The sequence below is a fragment of the Leucoraja erinacea genome, chromosome 26, assembly GCF_028641065.1.
Source record: "Leucoraja erinacea ecotype New England chromosome 26, Leri_hhj_1, whole genome shotgun sequence".
Taxonomy (NCBI): domain Eukaryota; kingdom Metazoa; phylum Chordata; class Chondrichthyes; order Rajiformes; family Rajidae; genus Leucoraja; species Leucoraja erinaceus.
The window spans coordinates 17,182,854-17,203,133 of NC_073402.1; the positions used below are offsets into that span (position 1 = coordinate 17,182,854).

Genomic DNA, 20,280 nt, shown 5'->3' on the forward strand with positions numbered 1-20,280 from the left:
TTTTTTTTTTCCATGGCGCCCTTTTTTTTACTCGCGGGCATTTTTCAGCTTCAAGTACGTGGGGATTACTCTTGAGCATGAAGGAGAGTTACAAAGACCTCCTAGGACTTTCATCAAATATTGTCCATGATTAAAGAATTGGGGAGAAATACTATGCTTAATTTCTTAAATGTTATAAGCTTTACAAAAATCTCACGTACTCCAAGTTAATGTGTAGTTCATATTGAAAAGAAGAATTGCGTTTTGAAGTAAATCAGGTATACTTGATACTCGAAGAGTAAACACACATTGAAAAGTGCAATGAATTGTACCGTTACAAAACTCAAAGGGTGAATGTTGGAAATAACAACCCCGCTGCTGCCTTTAATCAAAGCACGTTTGCAAAGTTGTTGTAAATCACTGGAATTCTCTTTGGTTTAGGTACATCTGGCTGAGCTTGAACAGAATTCTGATAAGATTAATAAACTTAAAGAAACATTGAAAGGTTTACTGAAGAAAAATCCAGACTCGCCCGAAGCCAAGAAATGGACGGAAATGCTGGAAGGAATAGGTAAAGCCAATGCAGTGCCAACATGAATGTTTCAGTTTATAGAAAACTTTGCACTTAACATTTTAAGAAGCAGTTAGTAAGAGTGTTGTAATATGAAATCTGGACTAATACTTTGGTGTAAGCTAAGCAGGGAAAGAACAATTTGAACTACAAAAGTCCTTGAGTAACTCAGGGGGTCAGGCAGTTTCTATTGAGAACATGGATAGGTGACATTTTGGGTCAGGTCCCTTCTTTGGACGTGAAGAAGGGCCCTGATCCAAAATGTCACCTATCCATGTTCTCCAGCAATGCTGTTGGACCAGCTGAGTGACTCCATCACTATGATTTTTGTAAACCAGCATCTACAATTCCATGTTTCTCCAATTTGAGTTCCTTTATACAATTGTGGGGAAATTTAGTCTTGGAATCTTGATCAAGAACAAGAGAAGTTAAGTGAAAATAAATGACTTCTGGTAGTTACAAGAAATACATTGGTCATTTAACTGCACACTGACAATTGTTATAAATAATTAAAAGCTAAGGTCATGCTTTCACAATATTCCCTCATTCTTAAATAACTAATCGATACTAGGGTTCGCCAAATATGGCTTCGGTTCTCATAATAAGAGAACGGATGTTTTAAAGGCATTGATTAAAATGGGAATTATAACACTAGTGATTTTCCAAAAAATACATTAAATATTGGTAGCTTCCTTAAATCTTTTAAAATAAATGAATGACTCCCACAAATACAATATATTTCATTGATTTTCTTAACTCTTGAGAAAGAGTATAGAAATTCCATCTTTGTGCTGAATGCCATTGTAGTATGAGGTGTTTGTTGTATTTCCCCCTCAATAGTCTGGCCTGCACCAGTCAGTAATTGTTAGGAACTGAATGTCGACAGGTAAAGACCATCATTAGTCATTATTTCAACACCAAGCGTCTAAGGCCTCTTTCTGCATCTCATTTTAAACTCATCTGCTATCCTTGTATGTTGTCTTGCACATTATGAAATATATTCGGTAACATTGGCATTGACATCCTGTGTTCTAAATCTTTCTCCGATAAATATTTTAACGTTTGAAATCAGAGGATATATTGTTTTAAAGTGTTTCCATTAACAGACTGGACTGAGCTCTACACAATGTTGATAATTTGGAGGTCATTTACTACCAGGCAAATAACATAAACATACTTGCTTCCCATGTTAGAGACAGAATTGGACAGCATGCAAACAAACCCTTCGGCCCAACTTGCCCGTGCCAACCAAGATACCCCATCTACACCAGTCCCACCCGCCCATGTCTGGCCCGTTTTCCTCCAAACCTTTCATAGAGTCAAAGAGGAAGAAGGAGGTTGTTAATTTAAACATGGAGAAAAACGTCCTCTTGAAAAATACAATATTTAAAATTATTAGACGAAGGAGGGTCAGGATATTTTAAATATTTAGATAACGTCAAGTTCGGACTGATGTGAGAAGAAATTGTCCACAGTCGAATGACTGCAGTTTTGATCGTAAATCTGGTAAACTCATTGTGAGATGTTCCGGTCTAAATGATAGTTTGTAGTTTCCAGCTTCCTTTATAATTTACATTAGGCATTTGAATTAAAGCATTTTTAACTCTGATTTTAAAGTTGTCTTAATGAAACACTGTAGAGTTTAAGTTAGAGACACAGCATGAAAACAGGCCCTTCAGCCCACGCTGGTTCTATGCTATCCCTCTTTCACATCCACTCCCCACACAAGGGGCAATTTGCAGAGCCCAGTTAACCTACAAACCCGCAAGTCATTGGGATGTGGGTGGAGAAGGGGAACGTGCAAACTCCATACAGACAGCATCAGCAGAGTGCACCGAACCTGAGATGCAAATGTTTAAATCATTTTGCTTTGCATTGATAGTAAGTGCAAAACATCTTATAATGGTAACATCAGACGAATGGGCCAGTCTGTATAATATTTGCATGAAACCCTTCTTGGAATAACTTATCATTGGTATTTGTGTTCTTTTTTAGAGTCAAAGTGGGCTCGTGCTAATCAGGCAATAACACAGAGGCAACAAAAACTTGAAGAGTCAGCAGATCTTCTTTCAACTTTCCAGAGCACAGAATCACAGCTCAGTCCATGGTTATCAGAGAAAGAATTAATGATGAGTGTACTGGGTCCTCTATCGATCGATCCAAACATGCTGCATGCTCAGAAACAACAAGTGCAGGTAATATTTTGTTTAATCAAAAACTTTGAGAACTCAGAATTCCTTTGGTTTGTACTTTGACTTTTAACTGCAGCTAAAGGTAAAAAGTAGAGTTGAAGCATTTACAAACTTCAAATATGGATTTAGAAAGCACGTTTTGTCATTCATGAAAATAATTTGTCAGTGTTTCTGTACACAATATGCCTCAAGTGAAGTATGATAGCAATGTTCATTGTTGGAGTTGGCTTTGTAACCTGAAGCTAGAAACTGCAATGCCCTTAGCAGTTACCTTTGTCTCAAAAGCCAACCTGCTCCACCTGCAAATGTTGGTGATCAGTATAGGATCTACAGAATAAGTCCAAAATCAATGGCCAACATGGACTCGGTGGGCCGAATGGCCTGTTTCCAGGGTGTACCTTTCAAATCAATTCAATACTTGTTTCGGAAAACTACTTCAACACTTTTTTCCTACTCCTGGATCCGGATATACAGCATTGTGACCATTCTTCAGACTCTGTACAAGGCTCCCGACCTGAAAAGTCACCTATCCATGTTCTCCAGGGATGCAACCTGACCCGCTGAGTTACTCCAGCACTTTGTATCTTTTTTTTATAAACCAGCTTCTGCAGTTCCTTGGTTCCACATGTCCACACGTAACTGGGCTAAATAGAGGTCCTATCCTAATCTGCATCACCTCCTTCAGCAAGGCAACCTTATCTAGAACACCATCAACTCCTAAACCTGGAGTGCTCTCCAGTTATACATCACTTACAGCTGTCAATGGAAACTAATACAAATGTAATTCATAGTGGTACAAATTAGCAATAATCTCTCTTTTTAGAGCAGGAGTCACGGTGTTAGTTACTTTTAGGTCGCTTTTACAGATGCACTGCATTGTTGAAATGGCTGGAGCTCAATGTAGGATAGATAACAGCACAATCTTTGTTCTGCAAATATTAAATATCCATGTTTTTTTAGAGATACAGCACAGAAACAGGCCCACCAAATTAGTGCCGACCAGCGATCACCCCATACACTAACACTACCCTACACAGTAGAGACAAATTTTCACCAAAGCTAATTAACCAACAAACCTGTTGGCCTTTGGAGTGAGGAAGGAAAACTGAGCACCCGGTGAAAACTCACTTGGTCATAGGGAGAACGTACAAACTCTGTACAGACAGCACCCATTGTCAGGATCGAACCTGGGTCACTGCCGCTGCAAGGCAACAGCTCTACCGCTGTGCCACTGTGTAGTCCTCTTGGTTGCCCAAAGACATTTTTGTAACCTTCCTCCTCCCCATACTTGCTACATACCTTTGGCACAAGGATAAATGGATATTTCCCCAAGACAGAATCATTTTTTCGAATAAACACATTTCTAACCCAAGATGATGTACTACTGTGCTACAGAAGATTCAACATGAGATTGTTCCCAGTATCTCCAATTGAAGTCTTTGTTTTGTTTTGTTTACGACAGTTCATGCTGAAGGAGTTTGAGACCCGCAAACCGCAATACGAACAACTTAACCAGGCAGCGCAGGGCATACTCTGTGCTCCCGATGATGTGTCTCCGTCTGACAGCCACGTGAGAGACCAGCACAGAGCCATCAACGACAAGTGGGAGAACCTCACGCATCAGCTCAGCAGCCGTTCCAATCAGATTGATCAAGCCACCGCCAAGAGTACTGAGTACCACGAGTTACTGCAGCGGCTCAGCGACAGAGTCGGGATCCTCAACCATAAACTAAACAGTCAGTCGGTGATCAGCACACAGCCCGACATTGTCAAGCAGCAGCTCGAAGAAATCAGTGAGATCCGTTCAGATTTAGAACAGCAGAAGGAACAGATTGAAGAAGCTCAGAATCTCTGCGATGACCTCTCCTCCCTCATCGGTGAACAGTATTTGAAGGATGAGCTTCGTAAGCGGCTAGATGCGGTCTTGCTGCCATTTAATGGTCTCGAGGAGCGAGCAGGTTGGTATAGATACTGCAGATCTGTTTGTGTTATGCCAGAGGAACAAGATTATAATGTGATTTTGAGCTTCGTTAATCAATCACATCAGATGAAGGTTTCTGTAATTTTTCATGCAGTGGCCTTTTATTTCAGGGACAATCCACTCTCCCATCAATTTATAACTGAAGCCTTGTACTAAAGAACTTACCTGATATATTTCTAATGAACCAAACCACCTAGAGCTTGTACAATCTAATCTCTTTCCGCAATTGTTTTTAGTTTTAGCTCCTGCAATTGCTATTTCAGATTTGCTCCCTTTTTAATCTTCTGCTTAGAAAGTTCATATTTATGAGTTAAATCCTCTTGCCAAAACTTAGATACACTAGTGTGTGATCCTTGAGGATGGGAGTCAACAAACTGAGTAGCAGTGGGACACAAATTGCTGGAGTAACTGGATGAGGCAGTATCTCTGGAGAACGTGGATAGGCGATATTTTGTGCCAGGACCCTTCTTCAGACTTTAAGAAGGAACTGCAGATGCTGGAGAATCGAAGGTACACAAAAAAGCTGGAGAAACTCAGCGGGTGCAGCAGCATCTATGGAGCGAAGGAAATAGGCAACGTTTCGGGCCGAAATCCTTCTTCAGACTGAAGAAGGGTTTCGGCCCGAAACGTTGCCTATTTCCTTCGCTCCATAGATGCTGCTGCACCCGCTGAGTTTCTCCAGCTTTTTTGTGTACCTTCCCTTCTTCAGACTCTTGTGCCCGAAGAAGGCCCCCAACCTGAAACATCACCTCTCCATGTTCTCAAGAGATGCTGCCTGACACGATGAGTTACTCCGGCACTCTGTGTTCTTTTGTGTAAACCAGCATGCACAGCTCCTTGTTTCAACATTTTGACTGCACTTCAGTGGAGAGCTTTGCTCTGAAAACCTATCCTATCGTGATTTAACCTCCATGAACATTGGCTCGCAAGTGTGGTCACGTGACAAAGTAAAGAAGAGAATCTGGTTCTATTCTCCCCCTTCGTAGCATAGACACACTGGGGTATGTTTATTATCCCAATCACTCCCCAGGTAATTCGAGTTAAATTAGTCCATCTTCTGATTTGAACCTCAGATGTATTTATCTGGTGGCATTAATTAAGAATCCTTAAATTGGGATTTTTGAACTGTTGACTTTATTTATATTTGAACTTTAGCTTGTAAGGAAGTTAATGCAAACAGCTGCAGATAAACTGTACATTCCCAGGTTAAAAACCCCATTCATAACATTCAAGGAGAAATCTAAGCAATTTGGTAAAGAATATATTTAAAATTAGTAAATGTTCACAACTGTCCTCATTGCATGTGCAATGCTAAAATAGTTGAAGGACATTATAACCACATAATACACACATCTGCCTTCAGCCACATGTGAATTTTCTGTCAAATGGTATGTACCACAATGGAGGGAAAATGTAAAGCTTCTGTGCCAAACATTGAGAACGCTTGCAACAAAAGTGCAACAAAATTCCATTTACTGATTATTAGTTTTAACCCAAAGTTTAGTCTTAACTTTTTCCAAGTTATTTATGATAAATCAATGGTCTACAGGCATTAAAAGCCTTGAAGTTATAATCTACGATACATATTATTATAAAGTCAAAATAGGGCTTGGTCTTTTGGATCATAAAAAGCTTTTTTTTTTTGGCTTCCACAGCTTTGGGTTATTCAGTATTTCATTGTTTACAAATGTGGGAAGTAGTGGTCAGCTTGTCTGTAAATATTAACTAAACATTGTATTCCGAAGATTAGTTTTGGTTACAGATTGCAGTGCTTTAGAAAATATACTCTTACATCTATTGTTTGGCGAATTGGAGGAATACTACCGATTCAGAGTTAATGATGAAGAGATAGTATTAGTTATGACACGACATGCCTTTAATGATTTGTCATCTCCAGGTGATCGCATAAATCAACTACAAACAACTCTGGCCAGTTCGCAGCAGTTTCAACAAACCTTTGACGAGCTCAGGCTGTGGCTGGATGAGAAATGCAGCGAGCATTCAAGGAAATCTCCCGTGTCTGCAAACCTTGACATTTTACAATCTCAAATCAGTGAACAGGAGGAGTTCCAAAAAAGCCTGAATCAGCATTCGGGCTCCTATGAGATGATCTTGGGTGAAGGAGAGTCTCTGGTCCGAAGTGCTCAGACAGGTGAAGAAAAGACGAATCTTCAGAGTCAATTGTCAACTCTTAAAGGGCAGTGGGATGAGCTCTGGAAGCAGGCAGCAGGTAGATATTCGAAACTCAAAGACTGTGTTCAAAAAGCACAGAAGTACAGGCAGTACATGGAAGAGCTGCTCCCATGGATAGAAGAATGTGAATTTAAAGTGGAAGAACTGGGGATCACCATTGATCCAGCACAACTGAACTCCTCCTTAGCTAACGCAAAGGATCTACAACATGATGTGGAAAAACATCGCTCGCCGCTGGAAATGATGAACACTGCCGCTGACATCCTTGTAGATTCCTGTCAGGTGGATGAAGAAGATATTAGGGATGAAAAAACGGACATAAACCAGAGGATGGACATCGTTACAGAACGACTTCAAGCCAAAAGTGAATCAATTGAAGAAATGGCCCAAAGGTTGAAAGAATTCCAGGATTCTCTGAAAAGCATTCAAATGAAGCTTGATGGCACTAAACAGCAGCTTGAAATATACGATGCTCTTGGATCACAGGCCTACAGCAATAAGAACTTGGAAAAGTTGAGGACTCGTCAGGAATCGCTTCAGATCTTGGAGTCGCAGGTAGACTATCTGAGAGACCTGGCTCAAGGACTGGCAGAAGATGCCCCTGATGGTGCAGATTCTTCACGGCTCCTCCAGCAAGCAGAGTTAGTTCAGCAAGAATATGGCAGTGTAAAAGAGAGAGTGAATGAAAGTTGTTTGGCGATGGAAAATAGACTTCAGGGAATCGGACATTTCCAGAACCATATTCGGGAAATGTTTTCACATCTTGCAGACTTGGATGACGAATTGGACAGCATGAGTCCCATTGGGAGAGACCTAGACAGTCTGCAGTCACAGATTGATGACATTAAGCAGTTTATCAGCAAACTTAAAGAATTAAAGAAAGATATTGAAAGTTCAGAAGAAAAATGCAAACAAATGCTGGAGGAGGAAGGCAGTCCAGATCTTCAGGGGCTGAAACGAGAACTTGAAGCCTTGAATAAACAATGTGGTAAACTGCTTGAACGTGGAAGGAACCGGCAAGAGCAAGTGGAGATGACTGTGGGACGTGTTGAGGACTTTTATGAGAAACTCAGAGAATTAAATAACCTTCTAACCAAAACTGAAGAGGGCGAGGAATTGCAAGGAAACGTGGGCACAGAAGTTGACGTTATCAATCAACAGCTGGCCAACTTTAAGGTAAGATTTGTTTAACTCTGCCTAGGGGCACTTACAGTCCTTGAACTTCTTTGAACAAAGTGATGAACAAATTCGAACTTTGTTTAAAGCTTTTTAATTGTTTGAACTGTTATTCAAATATGCCCTTTTATTCCTGCAACTGTCAGAATTTAAGCCTCATTTGCTTTGATGTTGAGTTTGAGCTTTAGTTTTTGTGGCCGTGGGTACAATGAATATTATTAAACCTCTCAAAACTAGATCTTCTAGTTAGCTGGATCTTCAGGTCTAGGTGTTGTGAGTTGCTTCTATAACAGGGACAGGAGCATTCACAAGCATTGGCTGAAGGATCAAATGGTCTCCTGTGCCAATAGAATCACAGAAAGTTATGAATAAAAACAATTCCAGTTTTTAACCATTGCAATTTTAGGAATGATTAGGCCCCAAGTAAATAGAACTACAAAAATGCCTGAAAGAGTATAAAAGACCCATCAGCCATTGCTTGCTCCTGACAGTAATTTTACTTAAGATAGACACAAAGTGCTGGAGTAACTCAGCGGTTCAGCAGCATCTCTGGAGAAAAAGGATGGGTGACATTTCGGGTCATGACCCTTCTTCAGTTTTATTTTGTCTACTACTTTGCCTTTTGTTCACTAAATGCTCCCTATTATCATAATTTAAGGAAAAGCTTGCATTACCTTTTCAATGAAACATTCTAGATCATAATATCTATACGTTAAATAATTTTCTGCTATCTCCTTTAAGCCCTTTCTGTCCGAAGGAGTGCTAAACTAGGTTAGAATACATCTTGAATTTGCACACAGCTGTAAGCTGCCACTTGGACTAATATAGTGGTAACAAATCTAAAGGATACAAGTACCACACATCTCCAATGACCAAAGATACATTGTTCTGCTAAAAGTGAGCACTTGGGGTGGGGATTAAGGTTGTCGGGTCCACCACCTGCTACTCTCAGAAAAACGTCGGAGTTGTCGGGAAGAAAGAGCGTTTTGACGTCACATCTTAACTGTTTGGGAATCAACAGCAGCTCCCCAGGAATTGACCTTTAAACCAAGGCAGAAGCTGCCCTTCAATTTCTACAGAAGGCCAGCTGTTAACCATATAACAATTACAGCATGGAAAACAAGGCATCTCGGCTCTTCAAGTCCATGCCGAACACTTATTTTCCCCTAGTCCCATCTACCTGCACTCAGACCTTAACCCTCCATTCCTTTCCCGTCCATATACCTATCCAATTTATTTTTAAATGATAAAATCAAACCTGCCTCCACCACTTCCACTGGAAGCTCATTCCACACAGCTACCACTCTCTGAGTAAAGAAGTCCCCATCATGTTACCCCTAAACTTCTGTCCCTTAATTCTCAAGTCATGTCCTCTTGTTTGAATCTTGTTAAAATGAGATTGAAGACCATATACGCAATAGAAGATTTGTAGTAAATCAACGTTATTCATGCATTACTCATCAACTAATGTTACTGCCCAGTATATACTAATGTCATATATACTTAGAACACTATTACAACTTCTGTAAGCAAGAAATGCCTCTATGGGTTCCCAATTACAATTACAACTTCGCCAAGGACTGCTCTCACCCCAACCATGGACTGTTTACCCTCCTACCATCTGGGAGGCGCTACAGGTCTCTCCATTGCCGGAGAGACCTGTAGCGCCCCCCCCCCTTATTATTATTTATTCAAATCGTTTGCTATGTCGCTCTTTCAGGGAGGCTAAATGCATTTCGTTGTCTCTGTGCTGTATACTGACAATGACAATTAAAATTGAATCTGAATCTGAATTACATTGTAGAAATTATTCACATAAAATCCCATCGTATCTCACAAACGTTTGATCTCCTGTTAGAATTTCTATACCCTAACTTTTCCAACTATTCCTCATTGATTCTCATCTCAGTTAACATTTTGGTAAACCAGCTCTCCCATCTTCACTTTCTCGTTTTGTTTAGTTGGTTAAATGCGCAAAAGAAATGTCTTCAAAGATACTGTGCTAATAATAACACATATCTCAAATGAGAACTCTTAATGTATTATTGAGATTCCTCAGTCTAAATCGTTGTTTGTGTGAACCTTAGAAAAAAATGGATGATGCGGACATATTACGCCAAACACTTCCATTACCTGATGAAAATTGCATTAATTCCATTAATGAGCAACTGGCTTGAGCTAGCTTGTTATTCTGTTTTTAAAATAGCGCGCAGAATCTGTCACCTGTCTTCAGCTATTTGTGTTCCTCCCCAATTCTTGACATAGCAGTCAGTGTCTGGAGTTGTACAGCTCTACGCCTGTTGTCTCAGGACCCCGCCCTATTGAAGCATGGCCTGCCTTGAATATCATGGCTTTTCTATTTTTAAGAAGTGATGCAGAGTAGAGAGCATTTAACAGCCGCCGTAATGGCTCCATTCTTAAAAGATTCGATCCACCCATAATTGAAGTGATCTAAAACCTATGTTGTTTTAATTGTGGGATTTTCCCTCTCACAGCCTTTTTTGTTTAGATCATTCATTGCCCTTATGCTGCCCTTTGTGTAGGCACTCCCCGAGGAATGCATCCACAGGTGTAATTGCTCTTCAGTGTCTGCACATGTAGAACCCCAGACAGTGATTGTTAGCAGGCTATTAGAGTGCATGGCACGTCACAATCTGAACTAACCTGAAATCAGGATATTTGCCCCCATTGTAGGATCACTGAATAACTATATTTTGGGCAACATTATCTGTTTATTTTCCCTTCCTTGAACCATGCAAGTCAACCCCAGTTGTAGAGTCCATTGAGTGGATGAAATAGAACAGTACAGAACATGAAAAGGCCCAATTTATTTCAGAATGCAGATTAAAATGGCATTTTTGCAAACAACATGCATTTCTCAGAACATAATGTCACCAGAACTCTGAATTTTAAAAGAAACCCCATGCTTGTGTTTTTTTTTCCACACTTCATTTAATCTAGCAAAGAATTACCACTCAATTTCATCATTAAAATAATCAATCATGCACAGTTACTTCAAACCACCCACAAAGGCAGGTTGAAGTTTCTAACATCTCAGTTTACAATTGAGCCGTAATAATCACTTTCTCATCTGAAAGGCAATTTTAAAATAATGAAAATAATTGATAATTGGTTGTTTTGATCAAAAATAGTTGTGTGATTGCACAGAAAAATAGTTTAATTTTATAACTTAATGTAGCCTCTTTTTTCATGTTCATTGTCTGCTCAATCAAACACTTAGTGTCTTAAATAAAGTATTACTTGCTAAAATAATGACTCTAGATTGTTAAGGTTCACCTCTGTGGCAGGCAAAATATTCCTTTATACTATTTTCACTTGAGAAAATGATCTTGTATAACTTGGGAAGTAAGTTAATAGTTAAAATAAATATTTTTATTAACCTTGGTTCATTTGGTTTTACCATTGTTAGAAAGTATTTGAAGAGAATGACTTATCTTTTTAGGTTGTGATGCCTGTAGATAAAGCAACAATTTATCATGAATACATATGTTCTTCAGAGACATCAATTTACCAACATTTCAAAATTGCCCTCATACAATTTATCTTTTTTACAATAATCCATTACTTTACATATATTTTGTATTTAAGTGGCTTCTCGCGGAGTATTTTATTCCATGTAACATTTCCTCTTACTGTTTCTTTGTTTATGGCACAAAAACTTGCTTTAAAACCTTATACTTGTTAATAGTGTCACAAATATTTAGCTGCGGATCAGTACACAAAAGCCATACCAGCTTATAAATAGAAATGTTATGAAAATAACTGCCCTGACATGTTGATGCAGTGCAGGAGTTGTATTCTACTTTCAAATGTAACTTCATAACAGCAGTGGCTATTGTTGTGTGAAGTTGTTCAGTGATGCCTTCAGCCAGTTTATCGGTGATCAGTCATCCATGTCGCACCATGTGAGGTGAAGTTAAACTCTCTACATTTACTATATTGTGGTGTCACCTCTTATAAACAGTGCAGGGCAGAGGATTAAACTGCTTTGGCAGCCTACGTGGCTTAGTGTAGTTTAGATATACAGCATGGAAACAGGCCCTTCAGCCTACCGAGTCCATGCTGACCAGTGATCATCCATACATTAGTTCTATCCTCCTCAATTGGAACAATTTGCAGAATCCAATTAACTTATAAACCTGCATGTCTTTGGAACGTGAGAGGAAACCGGAGCACCAGGAGAAAACCCTTGTGGCCACAGGGAGAAAGGACAAACTCTATACAGAAAGCACCCGTTGTCAGGATCGAACATGGTTCTCTGGCACTGTAAGGCAGCAACTCTACCGCTGCGCCACTGTGCTGTTTCCAAATAGTAATGTTTCTGCAGATCATTCCAGTCATCTGCAAAACATTTATCTATTTATTCATGGTGTTCTACAGTAAACAGTTCGACATGCGGACTTGGGCTTATTTTAGTTTTTCAAATCCTTAGAAGGATTAAACTACCTAATCAGGAATGTTAGGTATTTATTGCAAATATACATAATACATATTATCACTTCTAAAGCCCCAAAGATTAAATCTTGGCCCTCTCTTTTCGAGTCATGGAGAGTCACACAGTTTGGAAACGCCCATCGGCCTAACTTGCCGACACTGACCAACATGTCCCATCTACACTAGACCCACCTGCCTGCATTTGGCCCATATCCCTCTAAACCTGGCTTGTATATGTACCTGTCTAATTGCTTCTTAAATAATGTGGTAATCCCTACTTCAACCACCTCCTCCGGCAGCTCGTTCCATACACCCACTACCAATTGTGTGAAAAAGTTACCCCTCGGATTCCTATAAAATATTTCTCCCTTCACCTTAAATCCAAGGCCTCTTATTCTCGATTGCCCCATTCTGGGCGAGACTCTGTCTTTCCGATCTATTCCTCTAATGATTTTATCCGCTTTTGTGTGTACATGCATTCTAATAAGTGCTGGATGTCAGTCAATTCCTTCAGGCCATACCCTTGTTTCTGGTTACATCCTTTATCCACCTGCCCTCCAACCCCATCCTACAAGGGAAACCATGTCTATGCAAAACTTTGGGATTACCTGCACCTTATCGTCTCCCTGCCCTCTTTGTTAAATCTGCCCTCGGTATGTTTCATCTTCAAATCTTTAAATCTGTGGATCACCGTTCATTTCGGGAATCAGACCAGTGCTCTGGTATATTACATTACTTCATAGTGCCAGATTGATAGAGCATGGCAACAGGCCTTCTATCTTGCCAAGTTTACTCTGGCTGGAAACCTCCCTGATAGACTAACCCTAAACAACCTACTTTATTCTCCACTCTTTCCCATTGCTCAGCTTCTACCACTAAGCTGCACATTACAACATTAACCTACGAAATCACACGGGTAATCAGAACACTCAATGGAAACCCATGTTATCACTAAGGAGAGCATGAAAACTCCGCATAGACAGCACTATCGTTAAGACCAAGTTAATCAAGCTTTGAGGCAACAAATCTTCTCGCCGTGCTGCGCTGGTTCTGCTTTCGATCTTTTTCCATATTTACTGGTGTGCAGGCGGACGATCAAGCCCGAAGGGAAACTGAAATATTAGGAATGAAATGTTCATTATGGTTTGGAATTTTAAAAATTACTTAGCCTGTCCTTAATCCGTCTTAGGACACGTTTTTTGATAGCTGCGGGTACTGAAATGGTGTGCTGCCTTTGGGTTTTAAAGCATAGTGGTTAAGAGGATGCATTTTTGTGGGCTGAAGTGGAGAGATCAAATCTTACTTTTAATTATCCCCACATGATGTAATGTTTAACCATCTGAAGGAATGTTGAATTGTAAGTCATTTGTATAATCAACTGGTGATTTCAAAGTGAGCAAGGGGAGTGACGCATCTCCATTTACATTTTACTATGTGTGAGTGGAAAGTGGAATTTTAATGTCAAGCATTGTAACCGTAGTGTTTATGTTTGCTGAAGGGTTTTGGAATCTGATATAATAGGTCATAAAATAGATTTTTTTTAAATTTAAAGAGGATTTGGGATAGACATCTGTGCCTTCCTCTCTGGTGCTCTGCCGTATGTTCTACTAAGAAGACATTGATATTCGTGTGTATTAACGTATAAAATTCTGCATCTAACATATTTAGCTTTGCTAAAAGGCGACAGACTTTATTTTTCAATGAGCTATCAACTGAATATTAAAACAGATAGGGTTCGCGAGCAATTGGAATACCACTTCGACCTGGGATGGTGATTCCAGTTAGGTGTTACCTCCAGATTCATTTTTGTCACTATTACTGCTGTGCTTATGTCCCATTGTTCCACTGTTAAGAAAAAGAATGCTGAGGCAATTCAATCACTCCAACCATTTAAACTACCACTAAAACTGTGTGAAAAAGTGAGCATTTAGAGATGAAGTGATTTTTAATGCTTATGTGTCTGAACCTGGGAGGGTCAGTGAAAGATTAACTCACCATTTTAAAGCCCATTTTAGAGGCATTGCGCAGAATCGCACTCAGCCTATAAGCATCTGATACCTAACTTTTTATAGATTGGCTGCTGTGGTTAGAAATAGCAATGCAAAGAATTTTTTTGCATCATGAATCAGAAAATACATACCCATCATATTTTTCAAGAGCACCTTAAAATATTATATTCTGACTGCCTGCCATCGCCAAAAACGTTGTACGTTTCTTTGGCGCACTCTTTGCACAATTATGATGCTTCATTGAGCAATGACGTTGGTGGCTTCAGTTTGCTTTAGAATACATCAGACCAATTCCCATGATCAGCAGTTCCCAATGTTATTATTTCCCAGTGCAACTTGTTTCCACTGCATTCAGTAGAGTCTGCGGATAAAGGAGAATTTCTCAAATCAGATGCTGTTCCCAATTTGACAATATTGGTGTTATAATATCATTCCATTTTTAATCCAATCTTTATTTGTACATCTAATAATGTGTGACTGTCCATGGTTGTATTAACCACCTCAAAATATTACCCTTCAAGGATCATCTTTTTCGTGAATAGTATCCAACAGTTCATACAGATCAATAGTTACAAGATTATCGATGAATTTAGATATGATTGTGTGACTTATAACAGCTTAAAAGTGTTAATAATGTCCATTTGAAAACACCATGCAATGAAATGAACATGGATATAATGTCGTCCTTTCTGTGTTTGAGGTTATTCTGACTGCAGGGAATTGTCTCGTTGTACAATGGTCTAAATGCAGGACAAGTTCTGATCTCATCACTTGTGCACCTGGTTTCACTGTTTATTGTGAACAAATTAATGACTTTTTGCACGGCTGCTTTCAGTCTTGCTTTTAAAGGCATGGCTGCCTTTAATAGCAGATTTATATGCTTGTAATGTAAAGTTCCTCCTTTAAAGGTAATTTCTTTATATTTCAAGTTTCTTAAGTAAAATTCATCGAGAGATCTTGGTGTTGTGGCAATCTGCTGTTGAAATGTGGAGCAAGCTATTAATAAGTTACGATGCCAAGGTGCACTCTTGTTGACCTTTCTACAAGTCTTGGTGTTAACGTGTTTTTCTGCATGACAGACTCTGCTCGCTTACGAGTCTGATATCCCCACCTTCACTTGGTGGATTAAATTACCGACTGGCAGACAAAAAAGCAAGCAGTGGTATTCTAATTTCCTTGTAACTGTTGAAAATTCTTGAATCCAGACATGGCAACATTTGTGCACACTTTAAAACTAGGGAGATAATTGCACTGTAGAACATTGATTTAATGGCTTTCGTGTCAAGCCTCTAATAAGCAAAGGGCCAAACAAATGCAGTAAAGATGCTGAACAAATATTGTTGTAAATTAAGTAAAAATGAATTATTTTCTTATTTGAAAATCCGTGCAGTGGTTTAAATGTCCAATAAATGAAGAAAGCATGTGTAGGAAGGAACTGCAGATGCTGGTTTACACTGAAGATAGACACAAAATGCTGGAGTAACTCAGCAGGACAGGCAGCATCTCTGGATAGAAGGAATGGATGATGTTTTGGTCTCGACCCAAAACGTCACCCCTTCCTAGCCATGATGTCTGTCCTGCTGATTTTCTCCAACATTTTGTGTCATTCTTAAATGATGAAAGCTTGTTCTTCCTCTTTGATTTTACTGCAAAAAAATCAAATGATTCCTTCCCATCCACTATGCTGTTCGGAAATGGTTATCTGTAGTTCATTCAGTAACTTAATAAATAAATATAATCACTCGGTGTATCACTTTACTATACCTCACAGATGCAAACAACCCTAGAACATGTTCCAATGATTGATCAATAAATTCATCTTGGGGACAGCATTGACTGGAATTAACTGCAGAATCCTGAGCAAAATAAATGTTTGCCATGCTTCCCACTTCCTCTTCTAAAGCAAACTGTCTGGGATGAGAATGATTTCATTTTACTTAGTGTCATAAAGTGATACAGTGTGGAAACAGGCCCTTCGGCCTAACTCGCCCACACCAGTCAACAATGTCCCAGCTACACTTATCCCACTTGCCTGTGCTTGGTCCATATCCCTCCAAACCTGTCCTATCCATTTACCTGTCTAACAGTTTCTTAAACATTAGAATAGTTCCAGCCTCAACTATCTCCTCTGGCAGCTTGTTCCATACACCCACCACCCTTTGTGTGAAAAAGTTACCCCTCGGATTCCTATTAAATCTTTTCCCCTTCGCCTTGAACCTATGTCCTCTGGTCCTCGATTCCCCTACTCTGGGCAAAAGACTCGGTGCATCTACCCGATCTATTCCTCTCATGATTTTGAACACCTCTATAAGATCACCCCTCATCCTCCTGTGCTCCATGGAATAGAGACCAAGCCTACTCAACTTCTCCCTATAGCTCACACACTCCAGTCCTGGCATCATCATCGTAAATCCTTTCAAGCTTGACAATATCTTTCCCATGACATGGTGCCCAGAATTGAACGCAATATTCTAAATGTTATCTCAACCAACGTCTTATACAACTGCAACATGACCTCCCAATTTCTATACTCAATACTCTGACTGATGAAGGCCAAAGTGCCAAAAGCCTTTTTGACCACCTTATCAACCTGCGACTCAACCTTCAAGGGATCATGCACCTGTACTCCTAGATCCCTCTGCTCTACAACATTACCCAGAGGTTTACCATTTACTGTGTAGGTTCTGCCCTTGTTCGACGTCCCAAAATGCAACATCACACTTCTCTATATTAAATTCCATCAACCATTCCTCTGCCCACCTGGCCAATCGATCCAGATTCTGCTGCAATCGTTCACAACCATCTTCACTATCTGCAAAACCACTAACTTTTGTATCATCAGCAAACTTGCTAATCTTGTCCTGTATGTTCTCATCCAAATCATTGATGTAGATGACAAACAATAACGGGCCCAGCACCGAACTCTTAGGCACACCACTAGTCACGGGCATCCAGTCTGAGAAGCAACCTTCTACCATCACCCTCTGCTTCCTTCCATGGAGCCAATTTGCTGTCTATTCAGCTATCTCTCCTTGGATCCCGTGCAATCTAACCTTCCAGAGCATCCTACCATGCGGAACCTTGTCGAATACCTTACTGAAGTCCATGTACACAACATCTACAGCTCTGCTCTCATTAACCTTTTTGGTCACGTCTTCAAAAACATCAGTCAGATTTGTGAGACACGACCTCCCACGTACAAAACCATGCGGACTATCTCTCATCAGCCCTTGCCCATCCAAATACCTATATATCCTATCCCTCAGAATTCTCCCCAGTAATTTACCAACTACAGATGTTAAGCTCACCGGCCTATAGTTCCCATCATTTTCCATGCAGCCCTTCTTGAAAAGAAGTACAACATTTGCCACCCTCCAGTCTTCCGGCACCTCTCCTATATTTAAGGATGTAAATTTCAACCAGGGCTCCCGTAATTTTCTCTCTAATTTCCCACAATGTCCTCCGATATATCTGATCAGGCCCTGGAGATTTGGCAAGACAATGTAGCACCTACAGACTCTTCCACAGATGGACTAGTTGCAGGCAAACAGCTCGGAGAAGTAAATGGTTGAGTAGGTGGTAAGGTAATCCTTTGTGTTCCAAGAGGTTCTCAGTACCACCCAGAATGCTCCTTCTCCATCTTAAGAATTCATGGGTGAGAGATTCCTTGGAGTCAGTGGAGATGGTGAATTTCTTCAAGGAATACACCTGTAGATCCCATCCTTTCCCTGCCATGAAATCTTTTCCCACGGAATAGTGTCTGTTTCAGGAGCCTACTGTCAGAAATGCAAACATCGTGGCATGCCTAACCTAGTCAGCAAAGTGATAATAGGGCTTCAGCACAGCGTTGGTCCAGGATAGTAACTCTGGTCCACTTGTTCTGCCAGTGAATTTGGAGAATTTGTTTGGACACCATTGTAGGTAATGTAAGGAGGGCACTGACCTCCCACTCATGATCCAGTTATGTCTGCTAAGTAGATATGTGGCAGCACTGGTCTCTAAGATCAATGGAATTAGGGAGCCAAGAGAGAAGCAATGCATCTAAAATGGGAACTAAAATGCACCAAAATTATTTATTAAGTTTAAACAATAAGCTGTGTCTTTTGGCAGAGATATAAACAGCACCATGAAAATACAAAACTATGCAATGTGTCATTCTAAAGGATCTTTAAAATTACTCCAACGCTTTATGCAACTATTGATATTTCTATCGTTTGATGTTCTATCTTGATTGGCGCATCTGAATTTTAAATGTCAGGTATTTTATTCAACTACGCTTGCTTTGAATGTTGAAGCCTCCAGTCAAATGGTTAATTAGAAGACTGGAAGTGCGATGCTTCCACCGAAGACACAGGACTCGGACCTCTCCTGTTTCCTCGGTAACCGTTGACAAACTTCAGTGCGGCCGATCAAATTTGCCACCAACTGAGCACGTACTAATTGGGGAAGGTGGGGGAACTTTGCAGGGGGGATAAATTGTATTTTTATATCTTGCTAGTACTTTGGACTGGTACGTTGGTACTTGCAGTTGTTATTGCCAGTGCTGATGTTATGTTGGCTTTTAGTTTAAAAGAAGCACATTTATGTTGAGATACAAACGCAGAATGTTTCTTCGCACTTAGGTTTTCAGGTGTGTGTGTGTGGTGCACCCCAGCTTGGATACATTGATATTATGCACATAAATGCTTCCCTGCCTTTCCAGCAATTTTGCCCAGGTTCCTGTTTTATTGATCAGCACACTTCTTCTTATCCGTTTTGTTCCCTGAACATTTAATCATTTTTTTCCCATGTCTGTCAGTGGTTCTGTGACCTTTGCACAGTGTAAAGACCAGAGCTCCCCAGTACTCTTAAATGTGAGTATAGGAGCAGGGAGGTTCTACTGCAGTTGTACAGGGCCTTGGATGATCAGCCATGATTATATTGAATGGCGGTGCAGGCTCGAAGGGCCGAATGGCCTACTCCTGCACCTAATTTCTATGTTTCTATATAGCCAGATTTGGGACTTAAACAATTTTAACACAACTCAGTGTTTTTGTTAGCCTTTTAGTTTGCTGTTCATATTACTTTTAAATAATGTAATTGCCAGTACTTTGGTTCTGTCATAACATTTGTAAAACTACAATTGCACACAAACTGGGTTAACAATAGAAAGATTTGACGTCTAATTTATTATTAATCCTCACGATTTAAATCAGTGAATATTTCCTAATCAAAAGATTTCTTTAGGAATGACTGCACAGCAAAATACCAAGTGTTGTTATCTGGAACATTGACGATCATTGTGATAACTGTACTTCTATAAATGTAAAGATCTAATTTTTGAGGGAAATCTTAGTGAGGGCAGACTATTGTTTTAAATTGTTGTTAAAGTGCAGGCCCCGTGTTGAAAGTAAAATCTTGAGCCTTTGTTCACCCCCCTTCAACATGTGTGGTTTAGAAAAATAATTGCTCTCAACCAAAGGCATGTTTGAAAAGATAAGGAATATATTGTGACTCAGATTAATATTATTTCATGTGCTCCACTGGATACAGACAATTATTATAATTTGAATTTCCATAGATTCTGTTCAAACATTTTGATTATGTTGTAAAACAGTATGCTGGGGATGTTACACTGGAATATGATCGCTGTTTATCTTCAATACTATGGTTGTATCCTTGTAAAAGGATGAGAGTAGCAAAACAAAGAAGCCAAAACAGGAACTGGAGAGGCACCCAGGATGT

The 20,280-nt window shown here is 39.8% G+C and overlaps 1 protein-coding gene across 1 annotated transcript in view; it reads left to right on the forward strand.

Annotated features, from left to right (window-relative positions):
- Nucleotides 1–20,280, forward strand: part of LOC129709575 (microtubule-actin cross-linking factor 1-like) — a 335,842-nt gene that overhangs the window by 276,290 nt on the left and 39,272 nt on the right. The window contains exons 54-57 of the mRNA XM_055656025.1: nt 421–550; nt 2,546–2,745; nt 4,205–4,700; nt 6,621–8,092. Of these exons, the coding sequence (XP_055512000.1) occupies nt 421–550; nt 2,546–2,745; nt 4,205–4,700; nt 6,621–8,092 (2,298 nt within the window). The remainder of the gene's footprint in view (nt 1–420; nt 551–2,545; nt 2,746–4,204; nt 4,701–6,620; nt 8,093–20,280) is intronic.